At 38.6% G+C, this 17,220-nt stretch overlaps 1 protein-coding gene across 1 annotated transcript in view; it reads right to left on the bottom strand.

The window, feature by feature from the left end:
• Nucleotides 1–1,650: 1,650 nt before the first annotated feature.
• The window catches only part of mgat4b (alpha-1,3-mannosyl-glycoprotein 4-beta-N-acetylglucosaminyltransferase B), a 131,139-nt gene continuing 115,569 nt past the window's right edge, over nt 1,651–17,220 (bottom strand). Inside the window, exons 12-15 of the mRNA XM_060884491.1 lie at nt 12,408–12,486; nt 8,157–8,244; nt 4,959–5,071; nt 1,651–2,340 (exon numbers count right to left, since the gene is read on the bottom strand). Coding sequence (XP_060740474.1) covers nt 2,317–2,340; nt 4,959–5,071; nt 8,157–8,244; nt 12,408–12,486 — 304 coding nt within the window. The 3' untranslated portion in view covers nt 1,651–2,316. The remainder of the gene's footprint in view (nt 2,341–4,958; nt 5,072–8,156; nt 8,245–12,407; nt 12,487–17,220) is intronic.

Below are 17,220 nucleotides of genomic sequence, written 5' to 3'. Positions count from 1 at the left end.
ATGTCGCAGGAAGACATCAGCGCTCAATTTATCTTGCTAGACAACACTACAAAAGCAATAGCATGGACAATAGCAATAATTTACTGGTAAAAACGCCCAGCTGTAATTAATTCAGCTCGCTAAATTTATTGCAGTAAACAAACGTTTGTTTTGTTTTCCTATTGAAAACAGTTTGCTGTGGAAAAACAAAATTTTGTGCTTTTGAATTTGTGTGATTTCGTTACTGTTTATGTACAACTTACATGCAAGTGAAATGAGAAACACCAGTGACTTGTGAAGCAGAATAAAAAAAGACCTAAATTCTCAATGAAAAACAGGGCACTACATAGAGATAAAGCCAACTCAACTCTCAGGATCGTTTCTGGGATGTTAGCAGTACAAAAAAGGTTGATGGGATATTGAAGATCATAATAATAAATTTGATTAAATCCTGGAACAAATATAGCTGGAAATATCACAGAATTGCTTACAGTGGAAGAGCGTAAAGCAGGTAACATCAGTGTCCACAAGGCGTAATGTAAACATATTCTTTGTTAGGTGTAATTATATACGCTATAATTTATTATACACTACATGGACAAACGTTTATGGATCTCTAACCATAGCGCACTTGTGTCCTTGTTGAACATTCAGAACATTCTAGATTTAGTTCCCCATTGCTGTAAGAATCATTCTACACAGTGTGGATGTGGAAACTTGTGATCATTCTGCTATAAGAAATTTATAGTGAAAGCAGGCACTGATGTAGGATGTGGAGGTCTGGGGATCAGTCGGTGTTCCAGTTCATCACAAAGGTGTTCAGTGGGATTGAAGTCATGGACACTCAAGTTCGTCCACTCCATGTCTTCATGGATCTTGCTTTGTGAACAGGGGAACTACAGTACCATGCTAGAACAGGGCAAACATTTTGGGAATGACTTCCATTAAAGGGAAATCTTAATATTACAGCATATAAATACATTGGAAACAATGTTGTGCGTCTAGTTTTGTGGTAACAGTTTGGGGAGGAACCACGTAGGGATGTGAAGATATTCCCAGGTTTGGCCATAAAGTGTATCATGAGTAAAATAGTAAATCTAGCAGACACCATCATATATAAAAGCCAGAAAAAGAACAGTGCTGTGTTCAATAATAAATGTTATCCAAGAAAGTAACACAGTGGTGAATGCAGAATGTGTCAATTAATAATAGCACTCAATTATCAGCAGAGAAACATAAATGATAACTGAACAAAATATTAGTGAAAGAATACAAAACAAGAGCAGATTTCTGAAGATTATGATCTGCTTTCAGAATTAGATTAGCTGTTTGACATATACAATATACCAAAGTGATCATAATGCTGTGATAATGCTGCATATAATTTACCATTTTATTTCATTAATAAATAATAATAATAATATTAATAATAATAATATTAATAATCATTAATAATATTACCAGATTTATTTCAACTAAATCTCTTAGCAGCTCAACATGGAAGTTTTTAGCTTTATCTCACATTAAAGAAAACAGAGACAACAAAAAAAGGAAGCTTTCAGCCTTGACCCCTCATTCATAATTTCATATCAAATCTTCTTGCTCTGCTTTTATTTGTTCGTGTGAGAGATTGTGTAGTTTATAAGTAAACCAGACTTTCAACACACAGGCTGTCAGAAATGTTTTTTTTTTATTATTTCCTTTTATAGCTTGTAATATTTGTAGCTATAATCCATCTGGCTGACATTGGTCAATCACTATTAACCTCTGCACATACAAACACACATTTATGACAATCATATCTATGTGTGTATTCTTAACATGTGCAAGTATCATAAGATCTACACTTGTTTTGGAATAGCAAACCCTGCACCTAAAAATATTTGCCCACAAAAATGATAGCAGAAATTAAAACTTTGCAAATCAAAATTTATACAGTCCTCAAAAAAAAAAAAAAAAAAAAAAAAAAGCAGCATTTTCAAGGCTATAAAATCTTTTCAGTACGCCAAAGGGCAAGAGAGTCTCCATCTGGTGTGCTCACAGACAAATAGACCAGTGTGATTACACTCACTGAACCAGGAGCCATGTATATACACATAAATACAGTTTATTATGCAGTTTATACAGCGGCGTCTATCCGTCGCCAGCAGCTTGGCTGTGCGTGTTCTCGTGCTTTCACTTCACTGTGAGTGCGAGCTTCACTGCTGTTCCATAATGAAGCAACTTCTGGCCACCAGACGGTGCTGATGGACTGAGCTGAAAGAAACGCTGTGCCGATGCTGAGGGTCCTGCGCCACACAGGTCCAGCAAAACCTCGTGGAGCAGAAGGAGGTGTCGTCACTCTGCTTTCTTAATGAAAATCTAAGTAGAAAAAAAAAACCCACAATCAAATTGAATATTAAAGAAATACCAGTAAACACCACTACCACCACCACCAACAAAAACAACAACATCCTTATAATAAAAACCTGTATGTCATATGACTTATCAAGCTGCACCATTCGTATTTGTTTTTTTTAAAAAAGCAAAATTATAACTAAAATAATTAATAAATTATATAAAAGAAATAAAACAAGCCAGTTACATCCATCATTTTATTTAATTACATTGTACAAAAGCGTTGCCTAATTCTGTAATCTGATTGGTTAGGATTTAGGATCAGCAGCAGCTCAGACAGCAGTGCTGGCTGTAATTTATATGTATAATAACACTCAGCATAATGTTATTGTATCTATACTGCAGACCACTGACAGGGACTTGTATAGCATGCAGACAGTTTATTCATGCATTCATTCATTTTCTACCGCTTATCCGAACTACCTCGGGTCACGGGGAGCCTGTGCCTATCTCAGGTGTCATCGGGCATCAAGGCAGGATACACCCTGGACGGAGTGCCAACCCATCGCAGGGCACACACACACACTCTCATTCACTCACGCACTCACACACTACGGACAATTTTTCCAGAAATGCCAATCAACCTACCATGCATGTCTTTGGACCGGGGGAGGAAACCGGAGTACTCGGAGGAAACCCCCGAGGCACGGGGAGAACATGCAAACTCCACACACACAAGGTGGAGGCGGGAATCGAACCCCAACCCTGGAGGTGTGAGGCGAACGTGCTAACCACTAAGCCACCGTGCCCCCCTGCAGACAGTTTACATGATCGAAAAATGATAAACACACTTTTAAGTTATTTAACAAAGGAAGGAGATGTTTATTTATGGAAGGAGTCTCCAGTGTCTGTATTATTAGGAAGTTTTTGTTCTTTCCATTTCTCAATAATATAACAATAATTTTTTTTCTGTATAATTGACTTGACTCGAGATAAAGAGATGCTGATGAAGGAACGTGCTTTTCTTTAACAAATGGATAATTGTAATCGTTGGCAATTTGCTGTGATATTAACAGAACACACATTTGAGGACATGCTGAAATATCATGAAATGTTCCATGTAGGGTGATGACGGTAACTCCACTTTACATCGGACCACATGACATCACACTGTTATTGATTGTTTTCCTCCACCAGCCCACCCCTAAGAGTTTAGTCCTTACAGTACTTTAAATCTAAAAGCTACTTTGATAATGGAAAACTTACACCTAGCCAACATTTCCAACAAAAAGAGCAATGGAGATTGACTGATAAGCTAAAGCAGACTAAAGACAGAGTAATAGTTATTGAATTAATTATGAATACACTAATTTGCACTAAGAGATATTTATAATTTTTGTATTTTTTTTTAACTTGAAAGCCTTTCAGACTTTGGCCATTTCTACACAGAGATTGCACTCTTTATTTTTCCCTACAATCTTATCTTCTGTGAAATCTCTCATGTTACTTTAAGCTCTGGTGCACATGTGTGTCAGCTTTGTGGTCTGAACAGATTTTAATTCATTGCTGTTCAATGGTGTGAAGTTAGCTTCAAAGCTGATACTTCTTGCCATTATAACAGCAGCGCTGGCACTCGTGTCCCAACTTTAACTGTGTTTCCCAACTCTGCCTTTGGGTCACCAATTACAAGCTGCTTAACAGAGACAAGCTGTTTCTATGTCACAGAAATATCTGCATTTATCTTTCATTAAACATATACTTTTTTATGTGAGGATCAATTATCTAAAGCCATGATTCTCTACGTTTTTTTTCCCTACAATCATATGAATCATGAACTACTACCAAGGTTGTTATGGTTATTATGTAAGGATTATATTTGTAAGACTTATTTTCTGGCCACTTGTAAAGGGTTAATTCAACTAAAAAAAAACAAACAAGTATAAATAAAATGAACTTTGACTACACCAGGAAGTGCTGTTAATATGACACGTATGTTTAAAATCTACATCTGGATGAGTGGAAAGTTCACTAATAAAAAAAGACTCTCCTGGCTCAAATAAATATAAATGATGCTGTATAATTGCCCTGTAGTTCTTGATATTTATTTAGGTGCTTGGAAATTCTTTTACTTTGAAAGAATGCAAAAAGTATAAATAACAAAAAATAACATCAAGATGACTTAATAGTAATATTTCATTAATAATAATTCCCCCATTGCCAGCTTGCACTTTTTTAAAAATCTTTATCATGTTAAAATTACAGGAACAATTTAAATACTGTCCACCTGTCCATTTTTTGCACCACTTATCTCACACAGGGTTGTGAGAGCCTGGATTCTAATCCCAGGGACTTGGGGCATAAGACAGAGGACACCCTGAACAAGGGGATATCCCATCACATTGCAGAATCTCTATCACTCACACACACACTCACTCACTGTGGATTTAGAGATGCCAATCAACCTTGAATGCATGTCTTTGAACTGGGCAAGGAAGCTGGAGCATACAAACTCCCTGCACATGGGGCACACATGCACACCGACCTAGCAGGCATGAGGCAAAAGTGCTAACCACTTGGGCACGGTGCCATATAAATATTCCTTTAAGTGTCATTTTTAACTTCCCGTGTATTTATTGGCCTACCTCGCTGAGAATCACCCACACCGGTGAATCGGTGAGCACAGAAAGCCGCATGGCCTCCAGTGGCCCGAACGAGGCCTCCACCTCTCCTTCTGCGATACCGTTCTGAAACTGACCTACAGACACAGAAAGAAATCAACAACTGTTCCTGTAACCAGAGGACTCAAAATGACACCTTCAGTAACACATAGTACTGACCTTTACCATTCCTTATCATCCTAATTCATATATATTTAGTACTGTTATCCTAGAAAGATGCATGTTGTGTAATTGGATATTTTCAGATACACAGTATATCCACATTTCCAGGAGAAATATAATAGTTAAATGTACAAAAGTTACAAAGAGTTTAGGACCTACCAGTACCTACTATTTTTGAATAGTGAGATATATATATATATATATATATATATATATATATATATATATATATATATATATATATATATATATATACACACACAGCATATATTAATGATTAGCCAGTGCTGCTTACTAGATTCTCACTGTAGGATATTCTAAGGTGCTTCCTCTTAGAACTCTCTGAAAGTTGTTTTTTTATGCTCATTAATTTATAAATTACTTATCCAATCTTGCACAATGCATAAAATCAGGCAGTTATAAATAAAGAACTTTCGTTAATGTTTACGTCAAACATCAGAATAAGAAAAAATGCAATCTCAGTGATGTGGCATGGTTGTTGGTGCCAGCTGGGCTGGTTTGAGTATTTAAGGAATCTCCCAAGATTTCTCACATACACCAGTCTATAGAGTTTACTCAACGGTGTGAAAACATAAAGCATCCTGTTAGCAGCAGTTCTGTGGGCAGAAACGCCTTGTTTATAATTGAGATGAGAGGAGAATGGCCAGAATTGTACAGGGAGTCCCTTTGCATCTGTGATGTACAGAAAAGCATCTCAGAATTCACTTGATAGCAAATCCTCCGGTGGACAGGCTACAACAGAAGAAGAGCACACCGATTTAAACATCTTTCCAGCTACAGTGGAAACATGTTTGCCAAAACTGGGCAGTTGGATGACCGAAAAAGATTCCAGGCACTGTTCCTATTAAAGTGGCCGGTGAATGTATATTTTTTTACTGTCAAACACTTTGAGGTGCTTCCATTTAGTTCAGTGAAATTTAGGGAACGAAACTAGCGCATTTCTAAAATTGCTGCTTCGACACATCGGTTTTCAACAGAATGTTGTATTTTAGGGGTGATAATTTCATGTCAACACCATTTTTCCTTTTTATTTCTAAACAGTAAGAAATAGATACATGTAAATTGCTTGATGAGGTGTGCGCTTGGATGAAGTGCTGGAATTGAGTTGTAGATTCACTGGAGTTGGTACTGATGCCCAGAGCATCTGCATGTCTAATGAAACAGAATACAGACACCAGGCCAGATACCGCTGCCTCATAAAGACTCACATTAATTGATTTCGTTGAGCTTAATATCGATCTTGAGGCTAAAATGAATTTATAAATAAGACTAAATTATATAATATAATTAATAATTTATATAAATATATTATATAAATTTGATACATTTATAATGGAACTCAGGGAACCTTCACTCTCCTGTGTGATACACACAATGTCTTCACTGCCAGGCTGTGATTGTCACCATGTAGGTTTTCTTTAAAAAAAAAAAAGAATTGCATTGCTTGTAAAGCACCAAGGTGCTTGCTTCGGTCCTGGTTTGTATGTTTTCTCTGTGCCTGAGTGTGTTTCCTCCAGGTTCTCTGGTGTTCCTTCACCTCACAAAAACATACTCATAGCTGAATAGTCTACAGAAAATTACCTCTAGGTGTGAATAAGTGTATTTGGTAGCCTGTAGTGGACTGCCATCCCATTCAAGGTGCACTCAAGCCATGTTCAGCATTTTAGGGAAAGGCTTTAGATCCACAGTGACCTGTCCTAAAGATAATGAGTTTAGTGATGATGAATGAATAAGTTTAATAAGTTTAGACTTTTAAGGGCGCATCAGGCTAAAAGTAGTCGAGCTGAATGTGGATAAAAGAGAAGAGAAGTGGAAGCATGAAATCCATAAAGAAAATCCTTTCATAAGATTCACAACATATCATCTGAGAAGGTTTAACTCTGAGGTATCATAAACTACGTATTATCTAAGTTTTCTTTGTGGATGTACATATACTATGGATGTATGCTTAGGGTCAGTATCCTGCTTGAAAGATGCAGTTCAGTTGTGAACAAGTTTGAACTTTCTGGCCAATGGATTGAATGTTTTTCGCAGTAATTCTGAACTTTACACAACAGGTTGCTACCACTCCCATGCTTCACAATCAGGATGGGGTTCTTCAGATTAAAAGCCTCACCCTTTTCCCTCTATACATAGAACTAATCATTACTGATCACTGTTCATCAACTAGTGTGTGTGTGCCCTGCGATGGGTTGGCACTCCGTCCAGGGTGAATCCTGCCTTGATGCCCAATGACGCCTGAGATAGGCACAGGCTCCCCGTGACCCGAGATAGTTCGGATAAGCGGTAGAAGATGAGTGAGAGTGAGTGTTCATCAACAGACAGCTACATTTTTGTTTCGTCTGACCAGAGAACAATCCTCCAAATGGCTGGTGATCGCCTGCTAACTGCAGTCTGGCTTTTTTATGCTGGACTTAGTGACCATTTCCTTCCATGTCAGCATTTCAAAGCATTCCAATGTTGGACTCTTTTTATAGTGGACAAACATACTTTGGTTCCTTGATGTTTCCAACATCTTCAACAGTTCATTTGTTGTTTTCTTGGGGATTAGCTGAACCTATTGGACCAAAGTGGACCTATTGGACTTCTTTCCAGAATGATACAGTGTCTGTGTGCTCTCAAGATATTTATATACTATTGTAATGATAATTGTGGTACCTTGTGGTACAGATTAAGAAGCACCAAACTTTTGGAAGTTCGATGTTTGGATTTTCATATTGTAAAAAGCTCAAGAGCAAATGTATTGTATGTTAACATGAAATGCATGAAGTTGTAAAAATCTAAGACCCCTTGGTGTGTGTAAACATTGTTTTGCCTCAGTTTTATGTAATAATTAAAGATCAGATGAGATGTCATACCATGAAACAGTTTGTACTGTAATATTGTGTGTTAAAATGTTAATGTTATTCCAGTATTTAAATTCGTTCCAAATCGACACCGTTTTAATCTATAGCCATTCAGCATTCAGCAGCGTCTCACCTATTCTAATGAAGCCGTCCTCTGTGCGCTGGTACTTTGGGGTTCTCTCCTTCTCCTCTTTCAAAGCCTCTTTTTCAGACTGAATATTCTGAAAGCAAAAAATATATATATAGTTATACCATTTTACACAACAACACGGTTGAATTGTCAATTCTGATGAGTAAGACGGTGTTGATTTTTTTTTATTACAGCAGTACTGCCTTCATGGCAAATGCTCCACGTGACCGGAGCATAAACAGACACGAACCTGTTCCACAGACATCACTATAGTACCATGTGTGAATATTTTCCTGAAACAGCATGTACTGTAACAGCAGGTACAATTTTCAATCCCCTGTGCTGAGTCACAAACCGCTTCATGCACCTCACACTCCACATAGAAACATGGTGATATTTACAGTATATGAATGTGTCTCTCCTGACACAGAGTATACTGTAATAGTGCTCTTGTGTGGTGGGTTTGTATGTTTTCCTTTAAAAAGAAGCAGGGACAGGTTTGGATTTCTTGCTCCTGCCAGGGTGAAATGGTAAAACGGATAAGGAGAAAGCACTGCGTCTCTGCTCCACAGAAGCAAATCGAAGGCCCCAGAGACAGCACTGAAATGAGATGGTGTGTTTGTATGTCTGTCCAGGGCTGCATTACGCTGCTGATCCCCACAATCCCTTGCTGCATTCAGACTGGGAGATGTCTTTATCTTCTGTTCACTCCACCTGTCACTTGCTGGAATGTGACAAATATGACCACAGCACTCCTTTTCAAACTATCTCAGAAAGCAACACACACACTTTTTTCCCCATAATAAAAACAGATATTTCATTTGTTATCCCCCAGATATTACACACGCACACATGCGCACACACACACACACACGCACACGCACAGAACCCTACTAAATTGTCCTTCCAAAAAACTCCACTAAATCTCTGGGGAGCTGCAGAAGGAGTGATGAGAAAAACGCAAAGGAGGAGGAGATAAAGAATAACAGATACAAAGACTGCAGGAAACAGCAAAAAAGAAGAAGAAATATGGGCTAGAGGGAGGAAGAAAAAAAAAGAGATGAAGAGAGAGACAGAGAGATGTTTGGGGCCAAAATGTTGGTTGTTGTTTGAAAATCCGGGCATTAATCTTGCAGGGAAGCTTTTGTATCAACGATAAGCTTAAATCACAACCAAACTCCTTCCTTCTCTTCGGCTTGCCAATAAAAAATCTTCCAAAAGCAGACACATGCTCACACAGAGCATGACAATTCACCCTCGAACACTACACCACAGGACAACCTTCCAGCTATAAAACACAAAAATGGTTTATCTCCAGCTGTTGCCTCTCATTTTCCTGCAGTGGGGCCATGTGATTAGCTAAAAGTGTAGGAGTGAAAGGATAAATAGTCCGCAAAGGAAAAGCACAGAAACTTGTTCTGCTCTGCCTGACACTTACAGTCTTCCACTTCTTTAATACTCAAAAGAAGTGAAACAAATTTTTCAATCCGAGATCTTTTTAATCTCACCTCAGGCGAGCTGCCAGAACGTCTTAAATCGCCTACACCGACAAAAGGTTCTGCGAACTACGACATGTCGGAAGTGACCTGGCCATTAGAAATGCAATTACAGTTGGAACACAATCATCAGCACTGGTTTTCAGAGAGAAACGGCCCACACAGGAAACAGTTCAGCTTCACAAAGAGCTCACATTGATTAGAGAAGAAGACGTCCAGTCAGCTCTTCACAAAATGAAGCTGGTATCTGACTCATAGATTTTTTCGTGGACTGTAGACGCAATTATTCAACCGATTTAGAAGAAAAAAAAAAAAACATTTTTAGCGTTTTTAAACAAACAGAAGACATTTTACTTCACATTATAAGCCTGGAGTCAAACAAATTATTAGCATGGATCGTGAAAAGGAGTAAATCTTAATATACACTATAACCATAGTCATATTTTAAGAGTAAATATACTGTAACCTTTTTATAGATTGAACTAATTACATTTTTCAGACATAAACCATTTTGTCTTCCACTCTTCCATCCAGAAGATTTAAAAAATTTTTTCAAAATCATGAAAATTATTAAGAACACCTGTATATTCATGCAGTTATCTTATCAGCCAATCATGTAGCAGCAGCAGTAAACAGAAATAATCGTGCCGCTTCAGTTAGTGTTTGCATCAAACACCAGCATGAAGATTATAGTGTGATCTCTGTGACTTTGATCATGATCATCGATGTTGATGTTGATGCACATGACAGCCTTTAGAGTTTACAGAGAATGATGGGAAAAACATCCAGTGTGTTGAGGGTCTGCAGGCTGAAACACCTTGCTGATGAGAGAGATCAGAGAAGAATGAACTGACTGGTCTGAGCTGGCATGGAAGACCGTAGTAACTCAAATAATCACTCTTTACATCTCAGGATGAGCAGAAATGCATCTCAGAATCCATAACACATCAAGCATTATTTTGGTGGAGGAGCTACAACAACATCAAATTCCACTCCTGTCAGCCAAGAACAGGAATCTGAGGGCATCATGATGAGCTAGTTTATGAGTTACACAATTCTAAATAATTTATATTCTCACTCTCTGATTTCACCCAAATTAAGATGGGTTCCCTTTTGGGTCTGTTTCCTCGCAAGGTTTCTTCCTTATACCATTTAACAAGAAGTTATTCCTTGCCACAGGCGCCTCAGGCTTGCTCATTAGGGATAAATACAACATTTTTATTTTACTTTATTTATGTTCTGTAAAGGGGGGGCACGGTGGCTTAGTGGTTAGCACGTTCGCCTCACACCTCCAGGGTTGGGGGTTCGATTCCCACCTCCGCCTTGTGTGTGTGGAGTTTGTATGTTCTCCCCGTGCCTCAGGGGTTTCCTCCGGGTACTCCGGTTTCCTCCCCCAGTCCAAAGGCATGCATGGTAGGTTGATTGGCATCTCTGGAAAATTGTCCGTAGTGTGTGATTGCGTGAGTGAATGAGAGTGCGTGTGTGTGTGTGTGCCCTGCGATGGGTTGGCACTCCGTCCAGGGTGTATCCTGCCTTGATGCCCGATGACGCCTGAGATAGGCACAGGCTCCCCGTGACCCGAGGTAGTTCGGATAAAGCGGTAGAAAATGAATAAATGAATGAATGTTCTGTAAAACTAGTTTGAAACAATGTCCGTTGTTAAAAGCGCTATACAAATAAAACTTAATAAAATTAAAATTTAATTGAATTCCCCTTCAGCTGTACAGTGGGCGAGTCTGTGCCCATGACATTCCAGGAGTGGAATCTGATGTAATCTTCTGCTGTTGTAGCTCATCCAGCTCAAGGTTCGACGTGTTGTCAGTTCTGAGCTACTTTTCTGCTCACCACAGTTATAAAGAGTGATTATTTGAGTTACTATTTCCTTCTTGGCAGCTTTAAACGTTCTGGCCATCTGCCCTCTTTTAGACAGGAGTTGAACCCGATGCTGTCTTCTGCTGTTGAGTAACTTCTCAGTCAGTATCTACTTCTTACTGACTTTCACAAAAGCACCACGCACTTCCTGGTGGTGTGATGCACCTCAATGCTATAACTTAAGCACAAGGTGCTTCTTCAGTCCGCCTCACAGGATCCGGCTGACAGTAGAATGATGTTTACTAGGTGGATTAATTAACATGGACAGATGACAGACGATCATTTCAGAATGATCATTCAATCATTTCAGAAACACTCCTATAAGTAACAGTCACGTCATGGTTAATAATATCAAGAGAAAAAGAGATGCTAGCCAAACTGAAATGTGTGATGTGAGGTCTAAAGGACCACATCATCACTGAAAGCCTGGCAAACAAAACGCTGACTGTTTGTTGAGGGCATAAACACAGTGTGCTGCCAGATCATTCATCTATCTTAGTTTGCACTTAATTAGCGAACCAGCTCACAATAAGTCATTAAGTTCCAATAGAAACTTTTTTTTTTGATTATGGCTGACTAAAACTCTGTATTGTGAATCACATCAGAGCTTTGACTGCTCTTTGGGCTACTGAAGATTTGTCCAGCACTGTATAAATACACAAAACCAACACTCGACGCAGAGCATCTTAAATATTCATAAAAATGACAGAACATTAAATACTTCAGTTACCACAAGGATCCACTAGGAAACAAATGTCTCATATTTCTCATATTGGAGGTTTTAAAGATGACAGCCTTAGCTCCCCCAGAGCAGACTGTTTGCCCCGAGGTGTGTGTTCTACAGTATTAGCTGTTTGTGTGTAGGAGTGAACAGAGACACACTCACATCAAACGGCAAAACCTCCACCGTAGTGTTGAACAACTTGTCTCCAGGGTGCTCGATGTTCCCACTGCGGAAGAAATACCTGTGCCACACACACACACACACACACACACACACACACACACACACACACACAAATAGCATTGAGGAAAAAAGTGCAGTCTTGTGGACTAATTTGAATAAATTAATAGATCAGTCATGTCTGATCCTTTGCCCTTTGCCTTATGAGAAGCTATTAGTTATCTGTATTAAAGTATCTGACAGCTACTTCAATATTTAACCAAAACTTGTCTTGCTATTAAAGAAACTAGAATGAAGTTCCTGGCTTGAACTCTGGGGGTCAGCATCAGGCAAAACTAAATTTTAGAAAGATCAGTTCTGAGTTCTCCTCAAAAAAAAAAAAGTCTGTATTTCTGTAAGTCTGTATAAATACTGTATTTATGTTTCATGGTCAGGTGGTCAGAATGAATGCTTTTTCAACAATCGTGGGTTTTATTTGGCATTAATCAGCTACTATAATAAAGGGATACAGACAGTGGGTGAAATCTGTAATATTTTTGTTTATACACTTCTGTTCAGCCAAGTGTTTAGAAAACCAGTCGTTTGAATTAAAGAGCAATATATTGGCAATGGAGCCAGCCTGTTGGCACACAATCGCATATTTTTTCTCCATCTGGTCCCCAATAAAAGAAGTTTAGATTGCCAGCTCTGTATTATTGCACATTAAAAAAAACTTCCACTTAAAACCCTCCAAAAATCTCCAACACTCATGTTAATCTCATTGATAATTTTTCAACAACAGCAGGTCCTGAAGTGGTTTACTCCTCTTATTATACCTCACCAAATTGCCCGGCTACTTCCTGTTATCACTTGTAGCAGCTTTAAACGGTTGTTCTTTATCAGGCTCCCTTTCAGCTTGTTATGTTACCAAAACACTGGAAAGCCTTTGGTCCTGTAGACTTTCCTTTTTCAGAAAACAGAAAGGAACAATTTTACAGAGACTAATTTGAAGCGCTGACACTGGAGAAAAAAACACTGTACACATCACCATATCAGCTTTTTAACCTGTTCGCATTGACTCTGTGTGTGTTAATATACTAGACAAAAGGGCATGATATAATCCTGTGATTTGTCTTGAAACTGCTGTTATTAAATATGACCTATCAGAATGGAGAATTCACCAGCATTTACATTTACAGCATTTGGCAGATGCCCTTATCCAGAACGACTTACATTATCTCATTTTTTATACAGCTGAACAATTGAGGGTTAAGGGCCTTGCTCAAGGGCTTGGTGGACCTGGGATCGAACTCATAACCTTCCGATTGGTAGCCCAACACCTTAACCACTAGGCTACCACATACACTGCGGTATAACATGATGATAAACGATAGGATGACAATGTTCTAGTCTCTGTTTGTTTTTCCTAGAGTTCTTATTCAGTTGTTTCTGTTCAGGTGGTTGAAAAAAGATAACAGCTTTGTGCTTGGATTAGGATTCGGCTTCAATTCTAAATGGCTTTAGATAGTCTGCCAAGTGAATAAATGCAAATAGAAAGTGCATTTAGCTCTTAAAAATCATCTCTCCTATCTTAGATAGATATCCATATGTCCCTAAAGGGTAGAAGAATAGTCTGAGCGTCTGGACCTTCGTTGCAGAGTAAGGAAGACATCATTTTCCATAATCATATTGAGAGCTGGACTCTAAAATGACCTCCTGGGCTCACTCAGAGTGATAGCTAGATGTTTCTCACTTGCCACAGGCTTCAATGACTTCTCCATTAGGCTTATATAAACTTTCCATGGAGGATTGGAGGATTTGAAATGGAAGAGAGTAAAGGTAAAGCAGTAAGCTTAAAGCTATAGAGATTGAGCAATAGGTCAAGCTGCTGAGCTGAGTGAACGTGTGTGTGAGTGTTTGTGTGTGTGTGTGTGTGTGTGTGTGTAGGAGAATGAATGAAAGAGGAAAATCTTTTATCACTCCACACAGCATGACAACCAGGTTCCTGTCAACAGATGAATAGGAGAAAAAAAAGCCCTTTTATATATAATAACAGTTCTTGTGATTTCTCTGTGGTATTAAGACGTTCGGTGTCAATTAAAACACAATGCATCTCGGTGTCAGAGGAATAATTTTCACGCCACACTGTTGGTGGATTCTCACATGGAACCGGCTTCAAGCAAGAATTGTAGCTTCATATAAATACACTCATTCTAATAAAAGTGATCCTTTTTAAATTTAGTTTATGTGGTGGATGTTCCATGCAATTTTACACCAATAATAAACTGTGTGCCATCATTGTTATGGTTAAACTGTCTGTAAGGAGACGATTATTTAGCACTGTTGGAAGTATTACAGATAGAGCTGTTACTTCATACTTCAGGAGAAAAGCGCTGTGATTTTTTCATTCACTGACTGACAGAAATGACAGGAGGACGTTATTTCATTTGCATATGTGCCACAATATGAAATGTTTCTAGGAACGAATGAGTAATTCTTTAATAAATAAATGAATATAATCTGCAAATTGATGTGATATGAAAGGTATACAACAGCAACGTGAGACCGGTTCTAGACAAATCATCTTTGTGACTGTAACAGTGAGTCTTTAGTGTGTCAGACTGTATCACATCATTAAAGCGTTGTTTACCTTTCTGCACCTCCTGTCATATTCTCATCCTTAATATTTACTAATTACCAGTTAAACAATTCTACATGGAATCAATACAATTAAATACAATTAAAATACCGCATCCCATAGCAGTAATATTAAAGCAGGGATTGATTATATGCCTTTAGGAATTCAAACAGGATCGTCTTTCATAACCGGGTCCCTCTCGTCACCTCACGCTGTAATAATATGCTCACAAATTGTTCTCTCTAATGTAAGTCTTTTCAGAACAGGTCCAATGCAGCAGCTATAATGAGCTCAAAGCACGCAGAATCTGCTCAGGAACAACAAGAGAAGGGTCGAGGAACAGCTACGTTTGTTGGACACGTGCTCATCTGTAATCCATACCACACACTTTTTTAGTATCTTTAGCATCAGGGAAATCGCATGAATGATACATGCAAGCTGCAGGTCAAGAGCATAATGTTTATTTCATGCTCAAATCAGAATGGAGAAAATATGACGTCTGATCTAAATGACATAAATGATGTCTACTTCATCTAGATCTCACAGAATGGTGTAAAAGATAATGTAAAAGGTTCAAGCTGACAGGAAGACTAAGGTAACACAAATAACTACTCTTTACAACCAAGGACAGCAGAAAAGCATCCATATTAGAATACGCAATGCAGTGAAGCGTGAGGCTGATGGGCCTCAACAGCAGAAGATCACATCAGGTTCTACTCCCATCAGCCCTACACATGAACGTGAGTCTACACTAAGCACAAGCTTGCTTAGCTGAAGACTGTAAAAAACACCAGGTGACATTTCTCTAGTTTTAAACCAGACAGCCAGTATGCAGAAAGAGGGGTGTGCTATTTGGCTGTGCAGAGGCATAAACTACGATGAAAAGTTCAGTTTAATCAATCATGACAGGCTTTTTCAGCAACTAGAACAGGAACAGACAAATGCATACTTAGTGTCCAGAGATTTCACAGCCCGACATCCATCATTACGTAAAATCCTTTCCTTTTGAAGTGAAAATCAGCTCTATTCTTACATTTATCCACAGTGTTTCAGATTTTATCTGTAACCAACAACAAAGTCATTTATTGATTTTTTTTTTTTTTTTTTTTACACAAGTTCAACAAAAATGCGATTGGAGTTTCGTGCTTTGGCAGAACTACGTAACCGCTCGGCAGATGAAGCCGCTCTCAACTTGAACTTGAATGCTGTTCCTTGTAATAAGAAATGTGACCAGCTCAAAATGATTTGCTCATGTTTGTCAAAACACTTTTTCCTTTCTTTTATCATTTGAAAGACACGCCTTTAATAAAGTAAGGCAGCAGACAAAGCTGTACATCAGTCAAGGTCAAAACACGCTAATTAAGACTGACATCCAGTTTAGTTCTCGTCCAACTGGCCTGAAGTCAAGGGGCTCTTCATTGTTGATCGTTATGTCGACAGTAAAATAAAGAATTGGACATCTGGGTTGTTGGCTTTATTTAATGTTATGGCATGATCTTTGAGCATGGCTCGCTGGGGGGTCGAGGGAGTGATGTGCAGATGCTTTGTAACCGGTCATAAGCAGTAAAGTGGCGGTAATCAAAAAGCACAGTGTTTTGCTCTGCCACTCAGATCGCCAAAAGACTCTGTGCTAAGATCTAAGATCGACCCAGCAGAGAGAGAGAGAAAGCTAGAGTATAAATTGGCACCATGATAAACCATGACACTATTATGAAAGATGCAGAATGGGAAAGAAGCTCCTGCTGCTGAAAAAAATACACAACCATTCATTTTATTCGCCATTATTTTCTAAGCCTGAGGCATGATCTCTACAGTCTGTTGCTGAGTCACGCTTCTCTATGGTTCAAACTCAAAAGCCCTTCTAGCGGACTACTGATAAAAGTGCTATATACTGTAAATACATTTTCCAGCTACTGCAATAATTATGCAGTAATTGAAATGAACCTATTTGATTGACCTATTATGTCATCAAATGCTGAATGTTGCACACAAAATGTTGAATGTTGGAGACTGAGTAAACATGGGAAAAGATTATCTGCTCTGATAAGAGAAAAATGTAACTTTATGGTCTTGGCACAAAGCACAAGGTTTGGCAGCAACACAACATTGCTCATTACCCTGTGAGCACCATCCCCACAGTGAAGCATGGTGGTGGTAGCATCATGTTAAATGTTACTC

Source organism: Tachysurus vachellii, chromosome 13, assembly GCF_030014155.1.
Source record: "Tachysurus vachellii isolate PV-2020 chromosome 13, HZAU_Pvac_v1, whole genome shotgun sequence".
NCBI classification, from domain to species: domain Eukaryota; kingdom Metazoa; phylum Chordata; class Actinopteri; order Siluriformes; family Bagridae; genus Tachysurus; species Tachysurus vachellii.
This window is presented reverse-complemented; position numbering and strand designations above follow the sequence as displayed.